Here is a 12,616-nt window from a genome sequence, read left to right on the forward strand (position 1 = left end):
AGACATGCATTGAAGGGGGCGTTTGCTCTGAATGTTAAAAATAAACAAATAGTGTTTTTTTGTTTGGGGTGCTCAGATGCAGTGTAGTTCCGCTTTAACCACTTAAGGCCCGGAAGATTTGACCCCTAATGACCAGGCCATTTTTTCTCAATACGGCACTGCGTCGCTTTAACTGACGATTGCGACGCTGTACCCAAACAAAATTGATGCCTTTTTTTTCCCACATATAGAGCTTTCTTTTGGTGGTAATTGATCACCTCTGCGGTTTTTCGTTTTTGTGCTATAAACGAAATATGTATATAGGCAATAATGAATCAATTAAATTAGATAAATATATAAATACACAATTATAAATATATAAATATATAAAGTGTCTCTTCAGTATTGCAGCAGCGCTGTGCACCCCAATTAAACAGGGTCTCTTTCTTAATCTATTTCAGAAAGTTCAAACATGGATCTGATAGCCATAGTTCCACCAATAAATAATCAAGATGTATTCTGTGAGGGTAGTAATCCTTTCACCAAGCGATACACCACGTGTTGGGGTCCCCAATGAAAACTCACTCACCAGAAATCAGATCAATAAAAGCCTTGATTAATAGTAGTAAATCTGCATCAATATCCAAAGCGACCACCAGATGTCAGTATTATTCCCAGTAGTTCCAATAGGATATGTAGAAGAAACAAAAATGCTCACATAGCGTGATACTGCTAAACATCTTTATTTGAACCATCCAAACATCCCCTTAAAACCATGCGTACCAAAATTTAATAAACATTGAGCAAAGATAACAAAGTGCACTGTGCCTGATTGCGTCCTCCAGTCGTGAAAACCTGTCAGGAGCGCTCCCTGTGTGTAACCACAGTCACACGCTTCCTGGTTCCTCGGTTGGTGGAGCACATGCGTCACTTCCTGTGCGACACGTCCCTAACGTTTCGTCACTTCCTGGACTTCTTCTGAGGGCCCTCAGAAGAAGTCCAGGAAGTGACGAAACGTTAGGGACGTGTCGCACAGGAAGTGACGCATGTGCTCCACCAACCGAGGAACCAGGAAGCGTGTGACTGTGGTTACACACAGGGAGCGCTCCTGACAGGTTTTCACGACTGGAGGACGCAATCAGGCACAGTGCACTTTGTTATCTTTGCTCAATGTTTATTAAATTTTGGTACGCATGGTTTTAAGGGGATGTTTGGATGGTTCAAATAAAGATGTTTAGCAGTATCACGCTATGTGAGCATTTTTGTTTCTTCTACATATCCTATTGGAACTACTGGGAATAATACTGACATCTGGTGGTCGCTTTGGATATTGATGCAGATTTACTACTATTAATCAAGGCTTTTATTGATCTGATTTCTGGTGAGTGAGTTTTCATTGGGGACCCCAACACGTGGTGTATCGCTTGGTGAAAGGATTACTACCCTCACAGAATACATCTTGATTATTTATTGGTGGAACTATGGCTATCAGATCCATGTTTGAACTTTCTGAAATAGATTAAGAAAGAGACCCTGTTTAATTGGGGTGCACAGCGCTGCTGCAATACTGAAGAGACACTTTATATATTTATATATTTATAATTGTGTATTTATATATTTATCTAATTTAATTGATTCATTATTGCCTATATACATGTTCTACTATTTAAGCAGCTGCTACTAGTCATATAATTATTTATGTGCCGCACATACACCATTAGAATATTGTACTAAGCGCAGAGCATTGTTGTTTTTTTGGGACGGGCATATACAACATACATTCATATAAACGAAATAGCCCGACAATTTAAAAAAAAATAATATATTTTTCTTTTTGCTATAATAAATATCCCCAAAAAAATGTAAAAAAAAAAAATTCTTCATCAGTTTAGGTCAATATGTATTCTCCTACATATTTTTGGTAAAAAAAAAAAAAAAAAATCACAATAAGCATATATTGATTGGTTTGCGCAAAAGTTATAGCGTCTACAAAATAGGGGATAGATTTATGGCATTTTTTTTTATTATTATTTTTTTTTTTTTACTAGTAATGGCGGTGATCCGTGATTATTAGCGGGACTGCGACATTGCCGTGGATGGATTGGACACTTTTTTGGGACCATTGACATTTATACAGCGATCATTGTTATAAAATGCACTGATTACTGTATAAATATCACTGGCAGGGAAGGGGTTAACACTAGGGGTCAATCAAGGGGTTAAATATGTTCCCTGGGAGGTGTTTCTAACTGTGGGGGGGGGGGACTGACTGGGAGTACAGAGAAATTCGCTGTTCCTGATTACTAGGAACAGACAATCACTGTGAACTCCCCTGTCAGAACGGAGATCTGTTTGTTTACATTGACAGATCCCCATTCTGGTTCTCTGTGGAGCGATCGCGGGTGGCCGGCGGACATAGCAGCCGCCGGCCATGCACATCGGTTCCCCCGCACCCACTGTAGCTGTTAAAAGGACAACTGTACAGCTATGGCAATTTGCGGGAACAAGCGGCTGGTCGGCAAGTGGTTAAAGGTTTGGCTTTAAAAATAAAAAATTATAATAATAATAATATAACAAGCATGTTATACTAACCTGCTCTGTGCAGTGGTTTTGCACAGAGCAGCCCCAATCCCCCTCTTCTTGGGTCCCTCGCCGGCGCTTCTGGCATCTCCCCCTTGACCAGTGTCCCCATAGCAAGCCACTTGCTATGGGGGCACTGGTGTGTGCTTGCTCCCGAACACCTTGCTCCCTCCTCATTGACTCACTGGTTATGATTGACAGCAGTGGGAGCCAATGGCTTCCGCTGCTGTCTCAGCCAATGAGGAGAGGGAGTCTCAGGACAACTGAGGCTTTTGTGCACATCGCTGAATCAAGAGGGGGCTCAAGTGATTATTGGGGGGGGGGGGGCTGTGGGGGGATAGAAAAGAATGTATGAAGGCAAAGAACCTTCAGCCTTTACAACTACTTTAAGTGCTTGCAATAACAGGTAAAGGCAACATGCATTTAGGTGCATTTATCCTCCATTTGAGACAAGGTTAAGAAACTTTTGAGATCATTGTAAGTTCTTTCACAGTTGCTTATGACCTGCTTCTGAGCTGTTTTTCCATTCTCATTGACTTGTATCCAGAGAAACTTAGTTCTGATGTGAACGAGTGCCCATGTTAACAAGCATCAAGAGTAAAGATTCAGATTATTACAAATCACCATTCGTAAATAATTTGCTATGAGTTCTGGACTCTTCCACCCACTCATTCTGTTGTGTCCCCCCATATCTCACTGTGTAGGTTATATCTCTCTAAAACTTCACTGGAAACCTAATCCAGGTCTCTGTCTATAAAGACCAATGCAAACCCACACACATGCTTGGTGAAGCCTGTTCAGCTATAACTGGTATCCTTTTAGTTCACAGTCTGTGCAGCATTCATTTCATTAAATATCCCAAAAAATAACCTTTAGGACAAACCACCCGAGTTCAATTCAGCAGAATCCTACCTTTGACTGTGCTGTGCCATCTCAATAGCTCGCCGTGCAGGAACTGGGGAACCCCCATCTGTCACACTTAAAACTTCCATTGACTTTCTTTCTGGACGACGCTTTCCATGGCGATTTAGCATTGGAGAATCAACTCTTTTACGTGGAGGGTCTGTTGTAAGCCAGAAAAATAGCTGTGTTATAGGTTGTAATAGGACATGCATGGCACTAACTGACATCAAATCAGCTCTCTTCTTTTAAATGATATAACCATAAAACATTGGAATGAAGTTAATGTATGAAAGAAAATGCTGGAAAGGAAAAGGAATATCTTATAAAGTTCAATAAAATGTATCTAAACTCAAGAAACATTTCAACATTGTAGCATACCAATCCATAGATATGGTGGCTGCAATATGAAAAGCATTAGGCAAGAGAGGACACATACATTATCAATTTAAAAGAAACAAAAACTACCAACACAGTGCAACTGAAGGATGTGTCCACCACGTCTTCATATTTTTTCACTGTTCTCATGCATTCTTGCTGCCTTAATCTGAAGATGTGACCACATTTCCCTATATCATCACTGTTCTGAAGAATGAGATCAAAATTCCAAGCATTCCCAACTGCCTAAAACATGAGACTTTTGTGGCTTTGTCTTGAGAACTTTTATCAACCAAAGTAGAAGATATGCAAATCTAAAGCAGGCACTCGGCACCTTCTCTCATTTTTTTTCTCACCTTCTCATACATCAGCCCTGACCAGAAATTTTTGTTGTTATGCAGAAGATGTGGTGAATTAACAGTTTCAGACCCTTGTGCCCAACCTGCGGCACTTTGGCACTTTTTGTGTGGCCCTTGGGGACCCTGTATACACTCATCTATATATCCCTGTTAACCTGTTATTTCAATGATTTGTAAAAGTCTTGTGTAATATGCCTCCTGTCTATTACTGTCCCCTGAAGTCTCCTGCAATATGTTTGCAGCCTCTGACCATCTCTTGTACCATGTCCGCAGTCTCTGACCATCTCCTGTACCATATCCACAGTCTCTGACCATCTCCTGTACCATGTCCGCAGACTCTGACCATCTCCTGTACCATGTCCACAGTCTCTGACCTTCTCCTGTACCATGTCCGCAGTTTCTGACCATCTCCTGTACAATGTCCACAGTCTCTGACTATCTCCTGTACCATGTTCACTCTTACCATCTTCTGTACCATGTCCGCAGTTTCTGACCATCTCCTCTATTATGCCCCCAGTCTCTGACCATTTCTTTTATAATGCCAACAGTCTCCGAGAATATTTTGTATAATGCCCAAAGTCTTTGACTATATCCTGTTGTGTGTCTGCTGTATCCAAAATTGAATATTCACTTAATTTTTTGTGCAGCCCTTATGCCATGCTTGAGGCCCCCCCCATATCAAGAATGTTAACCACTGTTGGTTTGGGGGGTAACTGTACTACAGACAGTGCAGTTTAAATAATGCACACTTTACACACTCCTGGGCCAGTGCTGCCAGCTGTCAGAGCATGGAGTAAGATGATAATTTCAAAGCTTATTGGTGTGCTCAGATACAGTATATTAAAGCAGCTAATGCTTCAACAACGTTTATGAGAAAAAGATGAAGCATCCCTTTAAAAATTGTGTACTTTAGATGAAAGCCTAAGATATAGGGAAAATAACAATCTATGACTATAAATGTTTTGAGGCTGATCATCAGCAGAAGAAATACCTTCATAAAATAGAAATAACCTTAAACATCTGCAATCTCTTCAGGGTCTGGGTGCCGTCTGTTGGCAGGTTTTGTATTGCATACTTTAGGTGAATATTATCTGACAAAATGACTCATTGTACTGCAATGTGATAGCTCAATCTTACAGGCAATAAATGAAGCATCACCCTTGGTTGGCCCTGGAGTAAAGTAGTTGGCCCTGTATCACAAATAAGTAAAAATGGCATTGATAGAATTGATTTAGTTCACTATTACTTTATATTAACTTAACCACTTCAGGATCATGCTCAGTGTGACAAATGCAGTTAAGTGGTCTTTCAACCTGAAATCATATCTTGAAATTCACTGACTGTCTGTTAATGTTGGCAGGCAAATTCACTTATAGCATGCAATCCCCTGTAGTGGGCTGGTCTGTATATACGTAGATTACACAGTCTGACGATGCACTAGGAACTGGCGCATATCTCTCAAACTTTCTCCATTATAAAAAGACCAACTAAAACCACTTTAAAACAGCCACACACCTTTTCAATTCATCTTTGTTATTCAACTTACATTACCTTTTGCTGCTTAGAGACCATTTCTTAAATTTATATTCAAATGTAAGGTAAACATTACAATAATAATAGAATATGTACACTCATTAAAAATATGGTATACTAAATTAAAGACAATTACTGGTGGATTTTTTTCTAGGCCTCTATAATATATCATCTATTTTTAAAATGTTGTATATTTACAATGACAAAAGTAATTCCCTAGTAGTCAGGTAATTTGCAGCTACTACATACAGTAAATATAAAGCAGCACCCTTTTTCGTTAGTAGCCTTCTTCCAGCTGCATTACTAGTGTAGGACTGATGCAGTATTTGCATCCTACTGCTACAGTCATTTGGGCTGGGCATCATACTCTGGTAGGATGATGGGGGGAGGGGGGGGGGCTGTGGAAGACTATCTTGTAGGGAATAATGGCCAGCCTGAGCCAGACCCAATATCCTGCTTTCAGAGTACATGTCCATCCCTTGTGACTATGAAGTGAGCACTGGAGGGTGTCTTGCTTGGTTTCATAGAGGCTGGGCAGTTTGAAAAATGGACACAGCTTATAAAAAGGTGCTCGTTTATGTTTGCAATTTGGTAGCATGCTGTCTGTCTGTTGGAAAGGTGCTTTTTTCATTGTAAGTACAGCTATTGTTTGTAGAAAAACTATAATGATTTGGGGTCAGTTTTCTTTTACATTTTTAAGATCATAAATTTCTAAATTAATGTTTTACTGTATATATTTTATATTCCTACTAATAAATCTTTATTACATCGTACACCCATGACACTATGAGATGTCATGGTTTCTTAAAGTGTATTGAGCGTCAAATATTTTTTAGTTTTAGATAGCGTAGGGAAGGGTTAAACCCCTATCAGGTTATTTGTTGCCTGTGTCCCAATGGAAAGATTTCTTTTTGTTTCCTTTCCTGGATGCACAGCAGGAAGTAAGAGGAAATCAATCCAAAGTGAAAGGGATTCCTGTCTTGGAGAGCTGTCAAACAAGAAGGTATCCCTATTGGAGAATTCCCCCTCACTTTTTGATCCCCCCCCCCTCAAAATCTTTGGATTTGCCCTGAAATTCTTCCTCAGTGACCACAGTCACCAGGACAAATAGAAGGGTGAATCTCCCAAGTTGGGACACAGACAGCAGTAAAAAGCTTCACATATATTCTAACCTTTACGTATACTGTAAAAGCTTTCTAAAGAGAGAACATAGCAGAAGCTGTTTGCTTTCAGACTCCCACTCTTTAACTAAAATTCATAAACCTCATATGAGCAGACTCATATGATTCTTAGTTTTTCAGCTGCATGTGTTCATTTGAACTTCATTTACTGAACTCTATAAACAACAAGCAGCTATGTAAAGTCAAGTAGACATGTATGAAGGACCTAGAATGTTACCTGCTGTATGCAAATAGGTAAACATAAAACAATCATATAAAAAATGTCATATATATATCTGTAAAAAAGGACATTCATTTTTAAAAATGTTGTTTTTAATCCTAAACATAATAAACAAAGAAAAAATATACAAAAACACTATACTGTCTCTTTAAAGAAAATATACTTGGTATTTTTCCAGAGTGCAAAAAAATAATTTTCTAACACTGTTTCTAGTGTGTCAAACAACTATCAGGAAGATTGTGGTAAATTGCCTTTTTATATACAGTATCTCTGCCACATTTCTGCTAGCATAATGCATACATTATATGCAATTATTAAGCATCTAAAGTAGTTTCTATATATCCAGAAAAGAAAACATAAAATTCAGTTATGATTATAACACATTTGATAGGTATTAAATGTACATGCAGCAGATATGTAAAATATTCACTGGCCTTTTAGTGGAACTTGACTCAAAAAGATTTGCTATGTAACAGCGAACATCTATTATGCCATGTACACACGATCGGAATTTCGGCCCGCAAAAGAGCGATGAGAGTTTTTCGTCGGTAAATGCGACCATGTGTATGCTCCATCGGACTTTTGCTGGCCGAATTCCAGCCAGCAAAAGATTGAGAGCATGTTCTCAATTTTTCGGTCGGGAAAAGTTCCTATCGAAAATGCGATCGTCTGTGGCAATTCTGACGTGCAAAATTCCTATGCATGCTCGGAAACAATTCGACGCATGCTCAGAAGCATTGAACTTCATTTTCTCAGCTCGTCGTAGTGTTGTACGTCACCGCGTTCTTGACGGTCGTAAGTTCAGTGAACTTTTGCGTGACCGTGTGTATGCAAGGCAAACTTGAGTGGAATCCCGTCGGAAAATATCTTTTTCCAATGAGAAGTCTGATCGTGTGTACGCGACATAAGTATTAATTTCACCTAAAACAGTATCCTAAAAAATTTACATTTTGTCTGGAATTCCTCCAGAAAATAGCAGTACACTTTCTGATATGTGAGGTTACCTAGACACTCCTGTGTCTACAACCACATAACTGTATATGCAGTGTAAAATCTAAGACACTGCTGTTCTTAACTTGTAGTTTTAGAAGATTTAAAATGGGAATTGGTGATGTCACTGTTCTCCGTGCTGTCATGATGAAGCAAAACTTTTTCTTTTCCAAGAAGGCCACCTTCGCACAGAGACACAGTCTACAGGCAATATTGGTGACCAATCCTTTGCTTTCTGTCTGCTATTTTTAGCACAGTTTCCAGAATCCAGTTTCTCTTAATATGGTTTCGCTCCATCTGCTTACATTTCAGCCCGAGTCTGTCCGTATTTGGACAAACCAAACCAATTTCAACAGATACACTTCTTCCGAACCCCAGAATTGGTGCAAATAAATAAAATTTGTGTAGTGCTACCCCTGCCACTGACTTTGATGGTTCTCCCCCAAACAGGACAGAGGCCACCATCCACCCAAGCAACAGTCTATTCACTCCAGCTCCAATAAACAGTCTAGTGGTTGTCGTTCTGTGATTTATTGCTTGTAGAACTTGTAATGGAGAGAGGGTTAGGGCATGGGATACTCAAAACCATTAGCAATTAGCTGTAAGAGGACAATCTTCTCCTTAAGAAACTGGCAATATTAGACAGTCTAAGGCCTCACAGCTGGGGACCATAGGGCAAGTTTCATTGGCATCTGGTTACCCTTCACTACTGCACAGCTTTTGGCACCCAGGGTAATCTCAAGAACACTGCACAATACAGGAGGGCACTCTTCTCTAAGCTCACAGTCCACAACACTGCTAAGAACGGGGAATGGCCACCATCTGAGATACTATGAGAGCAGTCTCAGTCCACAAAACATTTGGCACTTAAATCCCAAAAGCACAAATTCACAGGAATCAATTCAGGGTCATTACTCAAAAGTCCCAGGACAGCTATCACCTTCAAGGCTCCTCCAGACACAATCCAGTGAGTGAGACAGTCCTTCTCTAGACCAGATCCCTTTGGTGAAGTACTACAGTCAGTTCCAGATCCCTACCTCAGGGGCAATAGTCCCCTGAAGCTTGGAACTTTCCTTACTGGGGAAAGACCCTCTCTCCAGGGCTTCATGCTATTTATCAGCTTCCCCAGCCACCATCTGGGCACACATACTCAGGAGTTGGCTAAACCCTGATCATTATTCATGCTGGTCATTTGAATTATCCCTCCCTAAGCTCTAGAAACTTCTTCTAGAGGCAGGGGGAAGCACTCAAACTCCCAGCCCATGAAACCCTGAACTGACCAGACCAAACAAATACTGCTCCCCTAATTACAGAAGAAGCCAAAAACTAAATTTACCTAGCATCCTATGCTAGGAAGATGCACATCTGGAACCGCTGGAATGCATTCTAGTTACATCACAACACCTGCAAAATGTCCAGTTGAATTTAGAAATATAGTTTTGTTCAAATAAAAAGGATATGAGTAGAGCTTAAATAAATATATAATGCGGTTTAAAAGTGTCACAATTTTATATTTTAATACACTGGTAGTTATGCAGCTCTGTGCTGCAAGGCCATGAAAAATCACCCTTTAATTTCTTTAAGTGTACATTTGGAGATAGTATGTCTCATCTGATCAACCTGTAAAGTGCTCTGAGACCCAAGAACACATAAATGCTCTGCACTACAAATACTGGGATTGATTTACTAAAAATAGAGAGTGCAAAATATGGTGCAGCTCTGCAGAGAAACCAATCAGCTTCCAGGTTTATTTGTCAAAGCTTAATTGAACAAGCTGAAGTTAGATTGTGATTGGCTACCATGCAGAGCAACATCAGATTTTGCACTCTCCACTGACCAGCTTCCATGCTTGTTCCCTTTTTCGGTCCTTCACATGTCAAAAGTCTTACTATTTTGCTCATTGTTATGGCACATGAGACAAGGAACATGCTTGCTCAGACACTGGGTGTTGACTTGTGGGCATAAGCATGGGAAGACATGCTGTGAGGAAGCAGAGACATGGGAAAGGAGGCTAAGGGGGAATGATGAACTCTAAATTTAAAATGTACTGACAGTTTATGCTGACAGTTATCCCTTGCAGATGATAGTTTACCACTTAGCTTTTCTTACATGCTCACACTAAATGGCCAGTCCTCCTAGAACTACTATTTCATTAAAGGGATGATATATTTAATCTCCCCTGCCTACCTGGCTTCATGCATAAAACACTAGATCTGTGTTTGGAATATGTTTTCCTGGACAGGTAAAAACCTAAAATGTGAGACATACCTTTAATGATGGATACACACACCACCACCACAACTGATCAAGGTCACCTACAACCAGCAGCCCATGAAATAATCAATGCTGTTGTCATCAACTTGCCTTCTGTGCTGTGGTTCGTGTGAACAAAGCCTGGATAGAGTTGACTAAAAAGTGCCCAGTGTATGATCTGCATTTTTTATACAAGGTTCACTCTTGTAAGTCCATACCTATGTCATTTCGAGGAGGGAGGTCTTCATCCTCACAGCTTGGATATCTTTCTTTGCGGTCAAGTAGAAGATAATAAATCATCTTCTCCTGGTTTTCCCTGCAAAATATGTTTCAAATAAGTAAATTGAAAAAAAAAAACATTTTAATGTACAAATCACAGCATATTGGCTTGAATTGATGTGGAAAGCATGCAGAGCAAACACTAATGGATATTTTCTTGTCTTTCTTTTAATGCAATGGTAGGCTCACCTTTTCATGGACCTTAGCCATGGGGCCATGCGTTTCTTGTGGAGCTCCCAATCTAATGTCATTATAGAGTATGCATTTCTCTCTATATGGATACGAGGGGTCTTCAAAAAGTTTCACACTTTTATATATTCGTTTGAAATGATGAGGGCGGGAGGAATAGTAATTGGTCATATCTGAGTGTCATGTGACTAGTCTGTCTGGCAAGCTGGTTGACCTTTCAGTTTAATATAAGAGTTGTCACACTGTGGTGAAGTTGCCTATGAAACCTGTGCTTATCCAAAAACATTTTTTGCTGATGGCATTAAAAAGTAGGTACAATACCTAGAAAAATACATCGCAAAGGAAGGTATGTAGGAAAGTGATTAATTTGTTTTTGAAATTCTTAATAGAGTTAAAAAAAAGTGAAAAAACATTTGAAGAAAACTTTTTGAAGACCCCTCATATTATTTTAGAATATTATAATGGCAGGTAAGACCAGGACTTGGTCAGTATCCCTGGGCCAAAGCAGACACATTTAAGTATATGCAAGCTTTGGAGCTTTGTTCATCAAATAGAACCCAACAGGAACTGGATATTTTTTTTAACCCAGCAGGAAAATATCAAAATATATCAAGTATAGTATCAAAGTATAAGTAATTACTGCAAATGCTAAGTGGACTATTGATGTAAGGCAGTAAGATGTGTCTTACTGTCCTACAATCGATATAGTGTTTATGTAGACTGCAAGATTTTTTTTCAAGATCCATTAAGATACAGATAAACCATGTTCTACAAGAAGTGAACCACCAATTAAACACAGATACAGACAGTACAAACATGCATGAAAATCTTAGCCACGGGCATTATTTTGAGACTCTTCAGTTACAGAAACATGTTCAGTGAGGCAGTACAAAGAACCTGTAGAATCTATTCATTTTTTTTCAAGTCTATGTCCTATTGGGGAGATAAACTTTATGATCCTTTATAGTCAACAGGAAATGAGAGCAAATCTCTCCAAAGTTAGGGAAATACCCCCTTACACAGCTGTCACCACATCATGTATCCTTGTTTGAAGATTACCTCTTTATTCCTTTTAGTGAAAGTATTTTCCCTTACTTTCTTTCACAAGGAAAACTGTCAATGGCATACAAAGAGAGGAAGAATCTCCCTAGTGGGAATGTAGACCACAATAAAAAACTGACAGGGGTAATAACCCTTTCCTACTATATCCAAAGCTAAAAAGAATGTTTTGTCTTTAAATACACTTTAACTGTTTGATAGTTCAACCTAAAGCCAGACAAGTCCTTATCCACCCAGTTATTAAAAAAGAAGTGTAGAAGAGCAATCAATTTAGTTCTAATTGGCTCTTAAATCTATTACTGCCTGTAAGATTAATTGGCGTAAAATGCAATCATATCTCAGAAATCACCAGGTTTGCTATTCTATTGTATGAAATAATTGCACTTGCTTCGCCCTTGCCCAGTAAACATTAACTTCATTGACATTGTCTACTCTGCTAGCAGCAAACTGAAGCCGCTGTCCCAACACAATCACCTCTACTTAGAGTTCTGCATATTTAAATTTAATGGGCCTTGTGTTTAATGTACTTTTCAAGGAGAACTACACTCAGATGAATAAAGGAGGTAAGATGAGGCTAGTATGTTATTATCTATGCCTCTTTTTCTTTGATTTGAAGTCTAAGTATCATACTGTGGTCATTTAGTTCTGGTCCTTGGATGTAAATCTAAAAGTCATCAGACTTGGTATGTTTGTTGCTTTGTTTTGTTTAGCAGCTG

The 12,616-nt window shown here is 39.2% G+C and overlaps 1 protein-coding gene across 7 annotated transcripts in view; it reads right to left on the bottom strand.

The window, feature by feature from the left end:
- The window catches only part of LOC141110962 (serine/threonine-protein kinase BRSK2-like), a 495,524-nt gene that overhangs the window by 37,284 nt on the left and 445,624 nt on the right, over positions 1–12,616 (bottom strand). For all 7 annotated transcript variants that reach the window (XM_073602807.1, XM_073602805.1, XM_073602806.1 and 4 more), the window contains 2 exons: positions 10,592–10,689; positions 3,472–3,622 (listed from right to left, as the gene is read on the bottom strand). In XM_073602807.1, coding sequence (XP_073458908.1) covers positions 3,472–3,622; positions 10,592–10,689 — 249 coding nt within the window. The remainder of the gene's footprint in view (positions 1–3,471; positions 3,623–10,591; positions 10,690–12,616) is intronic.

This window comes from Aquarana catesbeiana, linkage group LG10 (genome assembly GCF_042186555.1).
Source record: "Aquarana catesbeiana isolate 2022-GZ linkage group LG10, ASM4218655v1, whole genome shotgun sequence".
NCBI classification, from domain to species: Eukaryota; Metazoa; Chordata; class Amphibia; order Anura; family Ranidae; genus Aquarana; species Aquarana catesbeiana.